This window comes from Physeter macrocephalus, chromosome 16 (genome assembly GCF_002837175.3).
Source record: "Physeter macrocephalus isolate SW-GA chromosome 16, ASM283717v5, whole genome shotgun sequence".
Lineage (NCBI taxonomy): Eukaryota > Metazoa > Chordata > Mammalia > Artiodactyla > Physeteridae > Physeter > Physeter macrocephalus.
The window spans coordinates 101,290,927-101,310,431 of NC_041229.1; the positions used below are offsets into that span (position 1 = coordinate 101,290,927).

General features: G+C 54.4%; 2 protein-coding genes across 5 annotated transcripts in view; both read right to left on the reverse strand.

Annotated features, from left to right (window-relative positions):
- Nucleotides 1-4,094, reverse strand: part of SLC22A6 (solute carrier family 22 member 6) — a 7,777-nt gene extending 3,683 nt beyond the window's left edge. For 2 of the 3 annotated variants that reach the window (XM_007109991.2, XM_007109989.2), the window contains exons 1-6: nt 3,440-3,808; nt 2,966-3,069; nt 2,553-2,707; nt 1,136-1,304; nt 589-712; nt 331-446 (exon numbers count right to left, since the gene is read on the reverse strand). In XM_007109991.2, the coding sequence (XP_007110053.2) occupies nt 331-446; nt 589-712; nt 1,136-1,304; nt 2,553-2,707; nt 2,966-3,069; nt 3,440-3,808 (1,037 nt within the window). Of the gene's footprint in view, nt 1-330; nt 447-588; nt 713-1,135; nt 1,305-2,552; nt 2,708-2,965; nt 3,070-3,439 lie in introns of all 3 variants that reach the window. The other variant, XM_007109988.2, reaches the window with a different exon arrangement.
- A 7,395-nt stretch (nt 4,095-11,489) lies between these two features.
- SLC22A8 (solute carrier family 22 member 8) overlaps nt 11,490-19,505 on the reverse strand; it is a 20,861-nt gene continuing 12,845 nt past the window's right edge. For both annotated transcript variants that reach the window (XM_007109992.2, XM_024133304.1), the window contains exons 3-11: nt 18,318-18,421; nt 17,603-17,757; nt 16,934-17,102; nt 14,689-14,812; nt 14,362-14,477; nt 13,204-13,418; nt 12,385-12,493; nt 12,044-12,247; nt 11,490-11,965 (exon numbers count right to left, since the gene is read on the reverse strand). In XM_007109992.2, coding sequence (XP_007110054.2) covers nt 11,866-11,965; nt 12,044-12,247; nt 12,385-12,493; nt 13,204-13,418; nt 14,362-14,477; nt 14,689-14,812; nt 16,934-17,102; nt 17,603-17,757; nt 18,318-18,421 — 1,296 coding nt within the window. In that variant the 3' untranslated portion in view covers nt 11,490-11,865. The remainder of the gene's footprint in view (nt 11,966-12,043; nt 12,248-12,384; nt 12,494-13,203; nt 13,419-14,361; nt 14,478-14,688; nt 14,813-16,933; nt 17,103-17,602; nt 17,758-18,317; nt 18,422-19,505) is intronic.

Sequence of the window (19,505 nt, forward strand, 5' to 3'; positions counted from 1 at the left end):
CGCTGCGGAGCACAGGCTCCGGACGCGCAGGCTCAGCGGCCATGGCCCACGGGCCCAGCCGCTCCGCGGCACGCGGGATCCTCCCGGACCGGGGCGCGAACCCGGTTCCCCTGCATCGGCAGGCGGACGCGCAACCACTGCGCCACCAGGGAAGCCCCATCTGGTTCTTTAAGGCTCTCTCTGGTGGGGGATTCCTGCCCCTCATAGCTGGTCTGCTGACTTCCTCCCTCTTGTCTCCCTTCTTCCATCCCCTGTGTCCACTCTTTCCCCAACCAGTCTTTTGTCTCTGGGTCTGTCTGTCTGTCCATCAGTCTGTCTGTCTGGGCCTACCACAGCATGGAGAGGCAGAGGAAGAGGCGGCGAAGGGCAGGACAGCGCAGCAGCTCCGTGGCCGAGGCCTGGCCCTTGCCCAGGGTCAGCTCCTTCTGTAGACTGGCCCGGAGCACCTGCGGGGATGGACGGGGCTCAGGGCTTGGACTTCCGTAGGAGCTCCTTCCAGCCTAGCTCCTCACTCAGAGAAGCCCTGTGAGTCTTGGGTTTAGGGATGGAGCCCTGGTGGGGTGTCATGGGAGGTCTCAGGGGTCTCACCTCCATACTTAGACTGGCCCCCTCTTCCTGCTTCCCATTGATCCAGGCCACTCTTTGCAGGGCCTTCAGGGTGAGGTCCAGCCTCCCAGAGGAGGAGTACCAGCGGGCCGACTCGATGAAGAACCTGGGAGCAGGGGCGAGCGTGGGTGTTGGCGTGGCTTCAGTTCCAGTCACTGGGGCTGGAGGTAGGGCATGGGCTTTCCAGAGGTCTGCAGTGGGATTTTATGTAAGATTGGGAACCCGGGACTTTGCCACACCCCAATCTCTAGGACCAGAAGGCAGTGTCCAGCTTGGTGATGACTCATTCCCCAACACGGGAGCTCAGCCCTTGGGTGCTGGGTAAAGGGAGCAGGGCAGGCAGGCTGGAGAGCTGGGGGGGAGCCGGGGAAGCCAGAGAACCGGACCCCCTGGGGCACGTCCTTCCACCCAGAGCCTCAGTTTCCCCATTGGTCACACTGAGTCACTGGCCTGGGTTTGACCTTCTCTGATTCTGTGGGCGAGATCTGGGGGAAGTCTTGTCCCTCGCATCCCTCTGGGCCCCACGCACCAGGAGTAGATGAAGAAGGCAAAAAAGGGCACGGAGACCAGCAGCTGCAGGTAGCGCCAGTGGGGCACGGCATAGGCCACACCAGCCAGGAGAAACTGGCCCAGGCTGTAGACATAGCCAATCAGGGTGCCCACGCAGGCCCGCGTGTGGATGGGCATCCACTCCACATCTGAAAAGAGGGTTAGAACAGAGTGGTGGAACTTACTGGGTGCCAGGTGGGTGGAGACCCGTGGAGCCCACCAAGACCCCTCTCTCTGTTCCAACCTTGGTCTGTCCCAAGGCTCAGTGGAAGATACATCAAACGAGGTTGGGGGCCATGGGAGAGGGAGTGGGGGACTTGTGGTGGAGGTGGGGGTGGGGAGGTAGGTTTGGAATCCCCAGGAGCTGGCCCCTCCACTCCCCTGCTGTGTGTTTTTGCTCCTCTCCAACCTACTGTCCTGGCCAGGGTCCTCTTTCCCTTCAGAGCATCTCTGACCACACTCTGACCACACTCATTCCATCCTCAGCAGCACCCGCCCCTCTGGTCCTTCTCAGCCTGGGCTGGATTTCAGCCTCAGTGGCCAGAGCAGCTCAGAGGAGACACTAGCTTTCCTCTACTCTGGAGAATTGAGGTGGGAGTGGGACCACCTCTCTGCCTCTGTCTGAAGAGGTCCAGTTTCGTTCCTTGTGGGCTCCTGATTTGGCAGCTGGGGCAGTGGCTTGAAGACTTAGATTGCCCTTTGGGACTGGATTCTCTAGGTGTCCTGCCCCAGCCCTAGCCTTGTCCTGGTTAATTCCTTCAGTCTGGAGAATCCCAAATCCTTAGATTCCCTTCTGGGCTTGAGGAATGAGCTTGGGTAAATCCTTTCCCTTCTCCCCAGCCTCAGGTTCCTCATCTGAGAAACAGGGAGAAGGGGGGTGACTTATCCAAGGATGTGCTCTGATGACTCATGGACAGGCCATGCTCAGTCCATAAATGTGTTTGGTCTATATGATGCTGGCTTGCCCTATGTTAAAAATATGAGAATTAATCGCAAATGTTAAAAAAAATTGGGATACTTCACACTGATGAAAAAGGGTAGGGGAAGATCTGACAGCCCTGCGACTTCTTGGCTGGAGCAGCTGAGTGGCTGTGGCCCCTCTGGATGGATGTGACTATCTTTCAGAGACAGTCCTCACCACCGCCTACTGCCTGTTGTCTGCTTCAGTCATTTATGGGGATCACCTGGCCCTAACAATGGACTTTGCCATCACATGTTTAAGTGAGAGGTCAGGATGGTGCGAGCCCCGGGAAAACGGCTGTTATGTTGGCTGGAAGGGCAGGACGGGCTGAGTGCAGGAGGGGTGGGCTGGGAGAGGAGGCTGGAAAGGGGCTGCAGGGCTGGGTGGTCGGAGGGGAGTGGGTAGGGGCCTGCCCTGCCCTTCCGGCCTCCCTCACTCAGTGTCATGCAGTTGAGGGAAATGCCAGCCAGCGACATGCCCGAGAGGAGCCGGAAGGCACAGTAGACGGGGAAGTTGGGAGCAAAGGCGGCGCAGGTTCCTGACACAGCCGTCTGCAGGTAGTTCAAGATCAGCACCTTCCGGCGGCCCAGCCTGTCGGGGGAAGGAAGACCTACAACAGGGGTCCTGAGGACGGGCAGGGACCAGGCTAAACTGGGAGAGGGGCGCTTGCCCTGGGTGAGTCCCTGGGGTGGGGGGGGTCTTTGCCGGACCCGTGACTTATCGTGAGGCTGTGCTATAGGTCCTCAAACGAGCCCCAGCTGGTGATGCCCACCTCCCACCTAGGCCCCCCAAGCCCAGATGAGGAGCCCCCAGTCCCAGCCCGGCTCCTTGGCCCTGCCCAGGACTGACCTGTCTGCCAGGTGCCCGAATATCATGGCTCCGAGAAGCACCCCTACCATGTACAAGGACTGAGCCAGCTGGCGTAAGGCCCTACGAGAACACACGAGGTCCCACTGTGGGGAGAGGGGGCAAGGGTCAGGCCAGGGTGAGCCTGGGCTGCAGGGTAGCCCCTTGCCCTCCTTCCGCCTGGCCCTCTGAGGCCTGTTGTCACCCTCTTCCCCTGACTCTTCTCTTTGGCCCCAGGAGCTGAGAGACTTTTCTTGACCCCCTACAACTCCCACCTCCCCCTTTCCTACAAAGACCCCCATCTTGAACCCCTTTCTCCATTTTCCCATCTTGGCCTCTGGAGAATTTGAGACAGTCTCTGTGTGTGTGTGTGTGTATATGTGTGCGTGTGTGTGTGTGTGTGTGTGTGTGTGTGTGTGTGTCTCAGAGGGGAAAGCACACTCTGGATGGTGCACAGAGGGGCCCAGGTCTCCTCACCTCCATCACGATGGTGGAAGGGAAGGTGCTATTGTCATAGATCCAGCCGTGGGTGCAGGGCTCTGTGGCCCCCGTGCCATTGGTCTCCGTGCCATTGGGAAAGGGCGGCCCCCGCTGGGGGGAGGTGAAGCGGAGGCAGGACTCGGGCCGCCCCTGCCCGTCCCGGGGCAGCCAGGCGTCCAGCTCCCCGTCCTTGCTGAGGTTGGTGTCGGCAGGCGGGCGGCAGTGGTGGGTGGGGACGGCGGCGGTGAAGTTCTGCAGGGTGTTGTGGGAGGCCATCAGGAGCAGGGGGAGGACCACCAGAGTCACCTGGATCTGCTGGAAGCGGCCGGCACCCCCCACCTGCAGCAGGAGGTCGTTGAAGGCCATGGGGCCAGGCCTGGCCGAGAGGCTGGGGGCTGAGGGCTTCCAGTCCCAGGCCCTCCGTCTGTGTGCCGGTCTGCCTGCTGCCCTTCCCTGGAGGAGAGGGACTGCGGTTGCTTCCGCAGCCAAGCTGCTCCTGGAACTGAATCTGAGCTGGCTCTGTAGGGGGGACAGCAGCCCGGCCAGGCGGCCCCTCCTTTCTTCTCTCTCCTTGTTCCGTCCCTCCCTTTCCTTGGCAGCCTCTCCTCACTTGGTGTGAGTGTGTGGGGTGTTTCTCGGCCTTCAGGGTCTGCTGTAGCCCTGACCCCTGCAGGGCAGTATTTAATCCTTGGCCCGGAGGGAATGAGTTAAAGTGTGACTTGATATCAGGATTAACCCTCCAAGTATCCTTGGGTCAGTGGAATTTCTCCTCATGGGTATAAAGGGCAGGAGAGGGTGGACTGAAGTGGGGGTGATGGGAGCAGATTGTACTGGGCATCTGGGGGCAGGAGGGGACAGGGTGGGACCTTTTGTCTTCCTTTTAGTGAGGGGAGTGGGCTCTGGGAAGTGTGCTGGCCTCTTGTGGGGCTTCTGTCCCTTTTAGCGGGCAGGAGCCGAAGGGACCGTCTTGGGGAGGGGTTGCCAGAGAAAATACAGGTCGCCCAGTTAATTTGAATTTCAGATCATCAAAGACATTTTCTTCTTTAGTGTTAAGAATGTCCCTAATATTTACATGGGACATACTTCTACTAAAAAAGTATTCATTGGGGCTTCCCTGGTGGCGCAGTGGTTGAGAGTCCGCCTGCCGATGCAGGGGACACGGGTTCGTGCCCCGGTCCGGGAGGATCCCACATGCCAAAGGGAGAGGCCACAACAGTGAGAGGCCCGCGTACCGCAAAAAAAAAAAAAAGTATTCCTTGATCTGAAATTCAAATTTAACTGGGTTTCCTGTATTCTTTTTTTTTTTTAAACATCTTTATTGGGGTATGATTGCTTTACAATGCTGTGTTAGTTTCTGCTTTACAACAAAGTGAATCAGTTATACATATACACATGTCCCCATATCTCTTCCCTCTTGCGTCTCCCTCCCACCCTCCCTATCCCACCCCTCTAGGTGGTCACAAAGCACCGAGCTGATCTCCCTGTGCTATGCGGCTGCTTCCCACTATCCTGTAGTATTTGCTAAAATTGGCAACCCCGGTCTTTGGTCTTCTGGGGACAGCTTACATCTTATAGGACCACGGCTTTGTTCAGTTGGAAGACACAATAGAGGTCAGAGGCTGTTTTTGAAGCAGTGAGACCTAAGACCAACATCTTATGTAATGTAGATTGAGTCTTCCAGTATCTCAGCTTTTACTTTCTTGCTCATCCTGATTCAAAATTTCCCTTTGTCTTGTCTTCTGTCTATAGCTTCTCCTCCTCCCCTTCTCCCCCTCCCCTCCTCCTTTTTCTTCTTCTTCTTCTTCTCCTTCTCCTTCTCCTTCTCCTTCTTCTCCTCCTTTTCCTTCTCTTTCTCCTCCTCCTCCTCCTCCTTCTTTACAATGAGCATGAACTTATTTTACTTTTAGCCGCAACTCTAAGACATTCAGTTGATTTCCCCAACGCTTTTGTTCCTGCGTCCAGGTCACTCCTGCTCAGGGCAGTGCCAAGCTCTGATTGGATGGGTTTCTATGGGATCCGATTGGTTGGATCATGGGTTGGGGATGTCAAAAGAGCGGGTTGCAGCTTCTTGCTTTTACTTTGCATAGTGTATATTATATCAACCATGGACTCTGGACTCAGTTGACTCGGATCCAAATCCTCACTCTACACTTGCTGGCCATGGGCAAGTTGCTAAACTTTCTGTATCTCAGTGTCCTTGTTTGCAAGATGGGGATAATGGTTGCGTATGCCTCATTGGGTTGTTGGAGGGTTAAATGAGCAAATACTGGTAAAGATCTTAAGGTGGTCCCTGCCTTGTGGCTCAGTGATCATGAGCTGTTCTTATTATTTGTTTCTGGTAAAAAGGTGACACCATCACACTGATTTTAGAGGGAAAATGTGCCTAGGCACATCTTACCCTCAGAACAGTGATTCCCGATTGGGGGAGATTTTTCCCCAGGGGACATCTGGAGACATTTTTGGTTGTCACCACTGGGGGTGGTGGTACTACTGGCATCTAGTGGGTAGAGTCCCAGGGATGTTACTCAGCATCCTACAGTGCACAGGACTGGTCTCCATAACCAATAATTTTCTGGAGCTAAAATGTCAGTAGTGCTAAGAAACCCTACCCTAGAAGATGTCCTCAAACTTCTTTTGTATAGTGATCAATCCCATACCTGCTTGGCAAAGGACAGTGCAGTCAGACGGATGACTCCTACCAACATATTTCTAAGAATCCCCACATGCTTATTTGAATGGGCAAGTGTTTGCAAGGTGAGCAAGAGAACTCCTCTGCCTCCCCAGAATAACAGCAGACTTGCAGGCTCCAAAGTGCTGCAAGCCTTCCCCTGGCCGCGCCTACCCAGCCAGCTTTGCCACTGGAGTGGCTGAATCAAGGCCCTGGTCTCCCTGTGTCCAGGCCAACACCCTTTCCCACCATGTTCTAACTCGATCGCTGGGTTTGGGTGACCATATTAGACTCTTTTTTTGCCCTTCGTGGTGTGTTTCCATTTGGGGTCTCTGGCTGTCCCTCTCTGTAATCTGCCACCTGTTGACTGCTCCTCCAGCTCACTTCAGAGATTTTGGCATATGTCTGAACACAATGGATGATTAGGGTTCCATAGTTTTACAGGAGGTATGCCAGACCCTGTACAAATTAGCTGATGCAAAGGGCTGCGAAGGGAAGGGGCATTTCTCAATTCTTCTGGGCACAAATCTCCAAGTCTTATCGAGGGGAAGCAGTTTGACTTCCGACTCCTCTCGTAAGGAGTCAAGATGCTCTGTTAACATCGCACAGTTTACACAAACTACACTTTTGTGTATGAAGTTGGGGGAGCGTTTATTGTCTGTCGAAGTCCTGGGTACATAAAGTCTTCCGCTAGTTCAAACCTTTTCTGTCTAACTTCAAAGCCAACCAAGTTCTTACCTGGTGCTCTGGAGGTGTGGACTGCCCAGCTAAAGAGCTCTTGGTGACCATCTGACCTCATATGTACGGAGGAGAATAGGGGAGGCCCAGAGAGGTATGAGACTCAGCCCAGCTTCCCTCCTCCTACCCTGTGTTGGTTCTGGGCTGGGACCCCATGGGTGTCCAGATGCCTGACAACATTTTCCAGGCCAAGGTATATAAGAACCTTGTGGCCTGGGGAATGTGAGGACAGCTGGACAAACAGCTTGGGGGTTCTGGGGCCAGTCTCCTGCCAGGACTTGGTGCCCTCATGGGGGAGTGGGTGGAGTGCCAAGTGCAGTGGGGGAGATTGCGGGCCCCTACAAGCACCCTTCTTCTCTGAGCCTGTGTCCAATCCTGCCTGGGAGAACCCTAGTGTCTGAGCAGCTCCAAGCCAGCCTAAGTCTGGAAAAGGCTCAACTGGAAACTCTAGGGACTGAACTGTGGTTGGCTCCTGGAATTATCTGGTTAGTGAGGGGATTCTCCACCAGCCTCTCAGCTCATGGAGAGTTTCTGGATGGAATTGCCTCCTTGGCAAATGATTTGTAGAGCCGGGAACTATCCTTTAGGGACATTCTGGGTCATTAAGCACCCAGAGTTGGACTCCCCTGTGCTCACTGGAATGTGGACTTAAGTTCTAGCCATGCTCACCGAGAAGGGGTCAAATCTGAGGACTTCCGACTGGCCAAGAGCCACAGAACCACGTGCCATTAGCGATGAACACCATCACACAGGTGAAAACTTCCATTGTGCAGATGAGGAGACCAAGGCCCAGAGTAGGCAAGGGCTTTGTCTAGGATCACACAGCAAGCAGATCTAGAACTCAGCCCTCTTGATTCCATTGCTTTTTCTACTATGTTAGCAGCCATCACATATCCCAGATTTTCTGAGACATCCAGATTTTGTATAATTTTATCCCATTAAATAAATGGGATTTCAGGTGTGTGACTACCTGTGATTTTGATGTTGATTATTTTGGGAGACTTTTCAAATAAAATAATTTACAGATAAAGAAAACACTCTTGCTCAGATCACATGCCCTAAGTGTGAGTTTGAAATGATTGACCTGGAGAGAAGTCTGGCAGACTCCAAGTGCCTGCCAGGTCTACAACAACATTCAGAGCAAGGAGCCAAATTGTGAGCTTTATGCCTTGTGGCCTGGCTGCTCTGGTCAATGGGTAGTATATAAGTTAGAAATTAATCCAAAGACTGCCATTTAAAGGCTGGATATGAGTCTAGTAACCAATGACGTGGCTCAGTATGAGGACGCCCCGCAGGTGAGGTGCTCCACATTGGGTGGCAATTCGCTGAGCCAGTTCAGGGACAGAGAGAAGCGAATAGGGAAAGCGGGAGGAGCTGGAATTGTGGAAGAACAAGCAGACATGGAGAGAGGGTGGAATCCAGATGGGGAGCTGGGAATGGCCAGAGGAATGGCGTATATCGGGGGGTGGGGGTCAGTACATCCTGACACCGGCATCCCAGGTCACTAGGAGTCCTGAACATGTGACTAGGAGCTGCTTTCCTGGGCATCTTCCCTTACCTTCCTGTGTGTCTTTGCAGCAAATCGCCAGATACAGCACAGGAACAGCTAGGACATCCTGGGAGCCACCCTGAATTCTGGATAACTGAAAGATGGGGATGGGGTGAGAGCGCCAGTGTTCTTCACTGAGCCCAATTCTTCTCCCTGCAGGTTGAGACCCACTCAAGCCAAGGGGAGACATTGGTGGTCCCACTGTCAGCTGATCCTAAGTCAAATGTTGTGGAGGTGGGATGGGGAGAAGTCAGGTGCCAGGCAGGGATGAAGGGCAGGCATAAGAGGAGCTGTTGCAGTCTAGGAACTGAAAGACGTGAAATGAGGCTAGATTTCAGGGTGCAAGGTAGAGGGTGTTAAAAACTGAAGCCACTGGGGCAGGTTGGGGCCTGATCATGATGGGCCTTGTAACAGAGTTTAGACTTCATCTCGATGGGACGTTATCAAAGAATTGAAGCATGGGGACAATATGATTCAGCTCACGTTTATTAAGCGCTCTCTCACAAATATCTAAATACAGACTTGAGAGTAATTAGCTCCGTGGCTGATAATTGAAGCCCTGCTGTGTGTCTGAGTTGTCCAGTATGGTAGCCACTAGCTACTACTGGGCACCTGAATTGAGCTAATCCTCACGGAGATATGCTGTTAGGGTAAAATACATATGGATTTTGAAGACTCAGTATGAATGAAAGGCTATAAAATATCTCATTGATAACTTTTCTATTGATTACATGTTGAAATGGTAATATATGGATATATTGGGTTAAATAAAAATATTACTATAGTATTAAAATTAATTTCACCTTTTTAATAGTTACTAGGAATTTTTAAATTACACAAGTGGCTTGCATTATATTTTCACTGGACAGTGCTGGTAAAGAATCCTAGAGGAAGAGGTCCTAGGAAGAGTTTTGAGAGATGATCACTAAGAGCTGATAAAGGAATTGCTTTTGGAATTGTTTGGTTATAAGGAACAGAAACACTTGAGTTTATCTTTGAAAAAAAGGAGTTTATTCAGCGAATTCAAAATAGTTGATAGAACCCAGGGGCAGAAAGTGCATCCAGGGCTGAGAGGGAATTGGGACCTGGAATCCATTAAGAATCAATGCAGGGACTTCCCTGGTGGCGCAGTGGTTAAGAATCCGCCTGCCAATGCAGGGGACATGGGTTCGAGCCCTGGTCGGGGAAGATCCCACATGCTGCAGAGCAACTAAGTCCATGCGCCACAACTACTGAGCCCGCGTGCTGCAACTACTGAAGCCCGCATGCCTAGAGCCCATGCTCTGCAACAAGAAAGCTACCACAATGGGAAGCCCGCGCATCGCAATGAAGAGTATTCCCTGCTCGCCACAACTAGAGAAAGCCCGCGCGCAGCAAAAAAGACCCAATGCAGCCAAAAATAAATTAAAAAAAAAAAGAATAAATGCAAATGGTCTCACCATTTGTTTATCTGAGCCCATATCTTTTTTCCCCCCCTCTGTGCACCTGCTTCATTCTTTCTCTGCAACTGATTTTCTCTGCTCTACTTTTATCTGGGCCAGCCCACCTTCGTGCTATCTTGCCTTCTCAGGACAAGAAACAAGAGATGGACTAGAACCCCCATGACCCAAATTCCAGCCCGGAGGGAACATGTGATTAACGAGATTTGGACCTGAAGTGTCCTCTGGTCCAGTCAATCATGACCAGAGGTGCAGGGTCATGTTAACTGTTCAGTTAGCAGGTTCTGGGGAATGTAGACCCTTGAGGAAGGTGTGGGTGCAGGACAAAGTGACCACAGTAGCATTTACAGGAAACCCCAAAGGAGACTGAGAAGGAGCAGCCAGAGTGTGGGAGCGAGCTGTAAGCACATAGCATCTCAGAAACCAAGGAAGGAGGCCATGACCGATAGAACGAAATCTGCTGTGAGCTCAAGTAAGACAAGGGATGATAAGTGACCTATGGATTTGGCACAGGGGCTGATGAGTGTTGTTGGTGAAAACAATTTCAGAGAAGGGTGGGAGCCAGTGCGCAGTTTGGGTGGGGTTAGAGAGTGGAGGCAGGGGAGGCAGACAGGAGCTTTGTGAAGTTTGGCTGTGAAGTGGAGAAAGAGACAGTGTGGCCCTGGAGAGAGACGTGGCCTCCAAGGATGGTTGGTTGGTTGGTTTGTGTTAAGATAGGAGAGCCTTGGGTTTATTTAACTGGTGATGGGAAGGAGCCAGGAGAGAGGGAAAGGGCAGAGACCCAGGGAGAAGGCAGATGGCTGCTGGTGGGAGAGGCTGGATGCAAAGCCCCAATGGGAGGACTGGACTTTCTGTTGTGATTGGGGGAAACTTGGGAAACATGGCGGCAGACGTCGACAATGTTCAGTTACGGTTGCAGTTTTCTCAGTTAAATAGGAGACAAAGCTGCCTGGTGGGCGCGGGGTTGGGACATGGATCAGAGACTTGGGGTGAGCAGGGAGAGGGAGGTCGGGATTGGAGGAGCCCTGGCTTCCGTCCGCAGCCACTCTGGGCTTATCTAGTCAAGTGCTCACACGCATGGCAGGACATGTAGATACACACGTGGTATTTCCAAGGACAGGACTTGCTATAGACTGCTTTGTGACCCCCAATGTGATGGTACTAGGAGGTGGGGCCTTTGGGAGGTAATTAGAGTTAGATGAGGTCATGAGGATGGGGCCCCCATGATGGGATTAGTGCCCTTAAAAGAAGAGAAACCAGAAAGCTCGAGTCGTCTCTCTCCTGCCATGTGAGACACAGTGAGAAGGTATCTGACCATCTGCAAGCCAGGAAGGGAGTCTCCACCGGGAACTGAGTCTGCCAGCACCTTGATCTTGGACTTCTCAGCCTCCCGAACTGTGAGGAAGAAATTGTTTAAGTGATTCTGTCTGTGGCATGTTGTTATAGCAGTCCGAGTCGACTAATACAGGCTTGGCATATACACACGTCAGTGTGCTCACACTGGACACACGTGTTCACATCAGTCCAGCTTGCAGGTACCTGTGTGCCCGTACCTGTATGTACATGCCAGTGTGGATGGGCAGATGCACATGCTCACACGTCCGTACCAGGCCCTGCCCCCTCTCCCAGCCCTGTTCCTGGGCAGCGTGGCTTGAGTTCTTCACTGCTGTTTATTGAAACCTCCCATTGAAGAAAGGGGTGGGAGCAAGAAGGGGAAGGGAGTGGGAACAATGTGGGAAGTGGTCAGTGGGGAAGGGCTGGACAGAAGAATGGCAGGGCCTGGGCTGCAGGGAGGGTGAGGGCAAGATGGGGTCTGCAAAGGCCTGTGGCTAAACTTTTGAACTGGCCAGGGCTGGGTTGGGGAGCTCTGGTGGTGGTGGAGATACCTCCACCAAGCTCTCAGAAGACTGTGTCCTAGGAGCATAGATGCACCCAGGGCCCTCCCCTAGGTGCCTGCGGAGCCCAGAGACAGGCAAGGACCCGGCTGGGATTAGTCTCTGGAGGGCAGGGAAAGGAGGGTCTGTTGCCTTCAGTTGGGGCCCAGGCCCAGTTCACAAGGCTGCAGAGGGATCCTCTGGGACGCGTTTTCCGCTTCTGGCTCCTGCTTTGGCTCCTTTGCCTGCAGGGACCTAGGGAAAGAGAGCTCAGGAGAAGCCCTGGGCTTCCCCAAGGAGGAGGACTGGTGGGGCCAGAAACAGGGGACTGACCAGTTTTCTAAGTCTTCAGCAGTCTCTGGCAAGGGCTGATTGAGCGTCTCAGGCAGGAAGAGGGCTGCACTGCCTCCCAGGAGGGCGATGGTCCCAAAGATGAGATTAGGGATGAAGGGCTTCAGTTCCCCGGTGATTTTCACCAGGGGGGCCGTCATGCTTCCCACGCGCGTCCACAGGTTATTTATGCCCATACCTGTTTGCCTAGGAGGGTTCAGAGCAGAGATTGGCAGCCTGTGTGTGGGTTTCCCAAAGAACAGCTCTGGGACTCCTGGACAGGGGCCACAATCCCACCTGCCCCTGTATCCTTCGGCTGGGCCGCTTGCAGGCCCAGCACCTACCGGATGACTGTGGGGTATAGCTCGCTCGTGTAGAGGAAGAGGCAGCTGAAGGAGCTGGACAAGCATCCCTTCCCAAACACAGCCAGTACTGTCCTCAGGGTCAGCAAGTCTGCAGAGGAAAGGAAACGCAGTGGACCTTGGGGCTCAGGAGCCCCTGAGTGTTCTCACTCCTCAGAGACCTTGTCTCCCTTTTTGCTTTGGCTGCCGGACAGCTCAGATCCAAACTTAAAGCTGAGTAACAGCCCCTCTGCTATTCCCAGTGCTTCGCAGGCTTGTGTCCTGCTGCATTTGGGTTTTTCCCTGGCTCTGATTCCCTATTCTCATATTTTGTTGTATCTGTTTTTGTCCTAAAACATCTCCAGTTCCTTTGGAAGGATATAGGTGTAGCAACACACAAACATCTATATAAAGTAAAAGTGGTTTTTCCAAGGTCATGGTGGAGTAGGTTGTGGGGTGTTCCTTGAGCACTGGGCTCTGATGTTTCCCCATCCAAGCTTGTCTTCTGCAGCGATGTCACCCAGGCCACACCCAAATCCCGAGCAATTCCTCTCACTGTGTAGACACCGCCATACTTTGCCCTGAGTCAGATCTGAAAAGGATCTTTGATATCATCTAGCCCACCTGTGTTATTTCCTAGACGAGAAACCTGAGCCCCAGAGAGTACAGGGAGCTGCTCAAGGTAACACAGTGAATTAGAGGCAGACTCAGCAGATCTGGAGTCCCTGGAACCCCACTTCCAAGCCTGTGAGGCCCACAGACACATTGGTCTCACGGGTCAGCCTCTTTCGGAGGGTTCTGGGGGTCGCCCCAGCTTCTCACCCGAAGGCACAAAGATGAGAGACAGGATGCATCCTCCTGCCAGGAGTAGCGCAATGGCCTCCGTGGTGTGCCGGCCCAGATAGCTTATGGAGACCATAGTGATGAACTTGGCTGGGACGTCAACCCCACCAAAGATGAGCTGGAGAACATAGAGGTTGACGCCAAATTCCTCCACACCCATAGCCAAACTGTAGTAGGCAAAACCGGTGGAAAACCTGAGGGTCAGAGAGAGAATGATTAGGACCCACAGCCAGGCGGGGGCCTCTCCCCATACTGCTCATTGGGTCACCAGGATGATGAATAGTTTCATTTCTTGTCCCAACTGCAACAGATTGACAGGGGCTGCTTCAGTGCTGTTTTGAGGCCTCTGAGATTGTGTCTGGGCTCAGTGAGAGAGTGCTGGGATTGATTGGTTATGTCTGACATGGACATGGTCTAGGGTATGGTGACAAAGTGCCATATAATTGACTCCAGAGAATATCGGTCCTGGAGGGACTCGGAGGCAGTAAACAATCTCTCTTTGTTGGGTAATGGTTTAACATTCAGATGGGGGAGGTGAAAGTCCCCCGGGCTGCACACATGGGTCAGATGTCTCCCCTCCCCCTCTCAGAATTGTGGGATCCCTTTTGGAGAGTTCCTGGATATACTGAATCCTTTTCACGTGGGGATGGCCAGGATGAGAAGGGCGTCAGAACCAGGTCACGGAAAGGGCTTTGAAGGAGATGTGGGTTGTCGGGCAAAAGAGAAGACTTAGAAGAGTTACAATTTCTGTCGTTAAATCTTGAAGCCCCGAGGGCCAGGCTTGTTCTGTAGGGTCCCAGAGGGCAGAGCTGGACCAGTGGGGGGCAGGGACAGAGAGGCACAGCTCACGTGGTAGGGATGTGAGCTGGTGAAGGTGTTTGGAGCATTTGCCCTGTGGGTGAGGTGGGTGTGACCCCAGAAGGAAGCAGGCCTTTATGGCTGGACCTGGGTGTGGGGCAGGGATGCCAGAGATTTCTGGGGTTGGGGCTGGACTGGGGAAGCCCTGAGGAGGGGATCCCTTGACTCTTCTTGCAGGTATTTTAGGCCTTGCCCTTAGGCGAGCCTGCCAGAAGCCTTGTTCATGACCCCTGCTTGGCAGGGGTGCTAGGGTGTGGGCAGGGAGGGGTGGTGGGTTACCAGGCCAGGGAAAGACAGACGGTCACACGGCGCAGGATGGGTGTCCGGAACAGGTCAGCTATGCTGTGCTTGGCCTTGGCCAAGGTGATCTCCTTCTGCAGGTTGAGTTTGATCTCCTTGGGGCAGAGGAAGGGGAGGGGTCCATTAGCGACCAGCTGGTGGGCAGAGGAAGAAGAGAGGGAGGTGCAGGGCTGATGCCTTTAGAAAAGCTTGCTTAGGGCATCAGGTGTAGGCTTGTGAGCAGGGGAAACAGAGGCAAGAGGAGGGGACAGTCCAAGAGCAGAGCCCGGGTTCGTGCCCCAGCCTACAATCCCTCTGGGTCTCTACCTCCAGGCTGAGTTTTTCTCCTTCCTCCTTCTTGCCATTGAAGGCCGCCACCTGCCGGAATGTCTTCAGGGCCTTGGAGGACCTTCCAGACAGGATCATCCAACGTATGGACTCTGGCAGCCACCTGGGGGCCAGAATCAAGTCACAGTGGCTCCCATCCCCCCACCTCCCAACACCAGAAGTTCTTCTGAGAGGCTGGAAAAAGATCAAGAGCCAGGGCCAAAGGCTAGGAGGACCAGAAACCCGAGCTGCCTTATTGCAGGTTTCATGGAATTTAAACTTGGTCAAGCTCTGCACCTGGGCTGCCTTCAGCCGGCACAAATTCCAGATATCTCTTCTTCCCTTTCCAGAAGAGCCTTTCCCCTGCCCCTGACCCCGGGCAGCTTGTTATTCTTGGGTGTTGTTCTTAGCTGGGAGCCTCGGGCCCTAGGCCAAGGCAGGTGGGGCCTGGGGAAGGGATGGCATGCTCGAGGCTGGACAGCTCGAGGGTCCTGCACGTCCACGTCCCCAGCCGTCCTTGGGCCGAATTCCAGGTCCTGGGTGAAGGGGGGTCAGGGGGGTCAGCTGAGGAAGGGGGCTAAGCTTAGGGCTGTGGTCTAGGGAGTGGGTCTGAGGACCCTTTGATTCTCCCTGCAAAAGGCCAACTCTGCTGGGTCGGGGGACGGTTTGCAAGCGCAATATGGGGCTTGGGTTGGCAAGTGTGTGGCCAACCTCCCTCTCCCCCACCCTTGGGCTGTGCTTTGGGGGTTGTTTCACCCCTGAGCAAACCCTGAGGGTCACAAAGTGAAGGGAGATGGAGGAGGCAGAGGCGTGGGGAGAAAGGAGGGATGCTTGGAAAAGTCTGGTCCCAGGTGGGGTCCGTTCCGGCTGTGGACCCCACAGGCCCCCAGGACCTGGCTCCAGTGAGACCCTCAGGGGAGTGGACACGGGTCACCTGGCCTCAGACCTTTGGTCCTGCTGGTAGTGGCAGCCCATTGCTACCTGCCCTTCTGGCCCTGTGGTCTTATTTCTGCCCGGACAGTCTTCTCAGCCTGAGCCTACCAAGATGATGGGTGACTTCCTCCCAAATCCCATAGCCAGGGCCTGGATTCCATCCTCCTCTCCCTGAGAATAATGACAACAGTGGCTTCCAATTAGTGAGCCTTCCTGTGGACCAGGCACATGTAAATCTGAGAGACAGGCATCAGTATCTCCATTTTGCCTAGAAAAATCATGAGGCTCAGAGTGGGTGAGGCTTGTCCCAAGTCACACAATGAAGGGGACTGCTGACCATCTGCCCTTATTTTGCCTCCCAACTCTCGGCTCCCATCCTAGGCTGTGGACATACCCAACTCCACTCTGGACTCTCTGACCATCTCTCTCACTGCAAGATTGCCTGTCCCCTTGGGAGCTTATTCTCATTTTCAAATGGAGGCCCCATTCCAGTCCTGTGTCTTTTTGTGTAACCTTGGAGGATTGCTTCACCTCTCTCATCCTCAGTTTCCTCATCTGTAAAATGGGAACAATAATGTCCCCTTCACACAGAGATGCCGTAAGTGTTGGTATGATGTGGGTTGATGCCCAGAACAGGGCCTTGCACATGGTAAGTGCTGGATAAAGGATCCTCCAGGACTTCATTTCTGCTCCTGAGCTTGTTCATTATTTCCCGTTCTTTGGGCCCAGCTATCAACTACCACCTACAGATTGGTTTCCTGTGTTCTACATGTCCTCCCTCGGGGTCTCTGCCCCAGACCCCTTGATCCTCCCAGGTTCTCAGGTTGGAGCTTTCCTTTCCTTTATGCCTCAGATGCAGAAGTCCCCACACTCTGAGGATTTCTCCTTCAAAACGCCCCTCAGACTCATCCCCCAGGCTCCTCCTTCCCACACGGTCACTTCCCTTTGTCTCTCGTCCCCACCCACTTGGGTTTGTCCTTCTGTGTGATTATGTCACGAACGGAAGTTTGGTCAGGCCTCTCAGCACGCCGGGCACCTTCAGAGGCGTTCTCTGTCCCTCCACGTGAAACCGAGGCCTCTCTGGCTTTCTGTGCTCTTCACAGCCTGACCCTAACCCCCTCACCGCCCACACCCCCAGCCGAGCGCTCCCTCCCGCCTCGGTGTGTGGTTCCTCCTCCCTGGAATGCCCTTCCTGACTCTGGGATGGGGTGTCTCGGGACAGACAGAGTCAGCCAGCCTGGTCAGGCATGGGCTCCTCCTGTTTGATCCCAGTGGCTCTAAGGAGGGGGCTGAAGAAAAGAGGGTCACATACCAGGACAACAGAGAGAAGGCGAAGAAGGGAATGGACACGGTTAACTGGAGCCAGCGCCACTGGGGGATGGCGTAGGCCAGGCCAGGCAGAATGAACTGGCCACTGGTGTAGAAGTAACCGAGTGAAATCGACTTGATGGCCCGCATCCGGGTGGACACCCACTCGACACCTGCAGGAGGAACCCAAGGACCAGATTAAGACCCTACTGGGCGGTGGGCACCTCCTGAGAAGGGGCACCAGCTCCTGCCCCTCTGCTGGCTACTTGATCTGACCCCGATCCTAAAGTTTCATCGCCCCCATTTTAGAGATGCGGTGACTGAGGCTCAAGAAGGTAGGACTCAAACGTAGGTTTGACTGACTCCCCAGCCTGCAGTCTTGACTGCCTCTCCAGTGGCAGGTGACTTCCCTTGTTTTACCTACTTGTGTGTGTGGGGGCTGAACGAGATCATGTACCTGGCAGATGCCAGGCCCGGGGTAGGTCCTCAGTATTGAAGCTGCTGCTATTATGCTCGTTGTAATGTTCAGAGGGGGCCTCTGGGGTCCTGAGAGCGGCAGCGCCTTGCCTGACCGAGGTCGCCCGGTGCCTGCGGCGGAGCCACACTCTTGGCTTCGGGCTGGTGCTCCCCAAGCTCCTGGTCCCCGCGCCCCGCCCCGCCCCCCGGAGCTCACTCAAGATCGTGGTGCTCAGGGTGATGCCTGAGATGCCGCAGCCACACAGGAAGCGGAAGACTGTGTAGATGGGGAGGGTGGGGCTGAAAGCTGCTCCTGAGCCGCTGGCTGCCAGCAGCAGGTAGCTGCAGGTCAGGATGGGCTTGCGGCCAAACCTGCAGCTCGAAGAAGAAGAAGAAGAAGAAGAAGAAGAAGAGGGTCGTTAGCTGCTGTGAGCCAGCTAAGGACAGTGACTCCGCAGGCCTCGGGGGAAAAGGGCTGGACCCTCCACCTCCCAAAGGGCCAGGCGGGGCGTGTAACTCCCTCCCCAGACAGAGCCTTGCTGGTAATTGCTTTTTTTGGTTGACAAGTTTGCAGTTAGACGTTTGAGTTAATGAGTGATCTCCTCCACCCCCAGCTTAGCTACCTGAGCAGGGGTCAAAGGACCACTCCTCTCCAAGCCGTTCATCCACCCACCTCCACGGCCATGCAGCCACTACTGTGTCTGAAAACCCTGAGGCCATTGCCCCAGGTCTGGGGAGGCTGGAAGACTCAAGCTGTAGGGGTTTGGGGGCAGGGAGAAGGCTGTGGCCCCAAAAGGGGCTGGCTACACAGCAAGGACCATCTCTCCCCGCTACCCCAGCTCTTTGCCTCTTTGGGGGTGCGTGGGTGGAATGGAGAGGGGCAGGGGGTCTCCGTGGGTAGTGCCTCCCCTGGCGAGGCCCCCGCGTCTCACCTGTCGGACAGGTCTCCCAGCACGAGCCCCCCAATCAGTATGCCCGCCATGAAGATAGATTGGGCCATCTCCTTCAGTTTGTTGGAGTTGCACACCAGGTCCCACTGCGCAGGAGAGAGGGAGAGCCACCCGGCCACCCGGCCACCGGCTCAGTCCAGCCCAGCCTCTTCAGCCGCGCTCAGCCTGTGCCCCCATGTGTGCCCCCTCTCCCAGCACCCGCGCTTGGCTTCCCTGAGCCTGGCCCCTGCTCCTGGTGCCGTTTCCCCCTTCAGGCTGGCCTGGGGCTCCTTGGGTCCCTGCCTTGTGGTTCTGTAATGACAACATCCCTTCAGCACATGTGGCCTGCCATATGGCTTCCGAAGTCTGCTCAGCTGTCACAGCCAGGTCTGTCTTCAAGCTCCTCCAGGCTCACCTGCGTCCTGTGGTTACCTGTGGGTCTGCTCCCCAGCTTCACTTGTGCAAGGCTGGCCCCTCTGCTTGCACCTTCTCTCCTCCGGGGGACATTCCTGCTGCCACCTCCCTCCATCCCACACCTTCAGTCTCTCTCCTGACTCCTCCCCATCATCATTTGCTTGTGTTCCAGTTTCTCCCTTTAAAGCCTCTTTCCCTTCCACATTGGCTTCCTTTCTCTCTTCCCTTCCAAGCCAGATCTCTTGAACAGGGAACCATCCTGGCTGTCACCCCGTCCTCGTGTCCCACTCATTTCCCGAGTCTGCCCCCACCACTCCACTGACACTCTGCTCCCCGAACCCAATGGAACCTTCTGTTTCCCGACCTGACTTCCCTTCAGCAGCCCGTGACCCCGCTGACCTCTCCCTCCTCTGGTCTTCCTCCTTTCCGTCCCTCTGTGGGCTTCTTTCTTTCTATCCCTTAAAAGTTCCCCAGGCCTCTTCTTGGATCTTCCTCTTTTTATTCACTTTCCCCAGGAAACGCCACCTGCTCCTATGGCTTCAATGACTATTTTATGGTGAAGACTCCAAATCCCTCTCTTTAGCCCAACCTTTCTTCTGGCCTTGAGACCCATCGATTCAGCAGCCTACTTGAAATCTCCACCTGGAGGGTGTCTTTTGGGCACCTCAGAGTCAGCGAGACTTGCCACCCCTTCCCTGCAAGGTCTGAATCACAGTGACTGGCAGCCCTTTTTTTTTTTTTTTTTTTTTTTTTTTGTGGTATGCGGGCCTCCCTCCG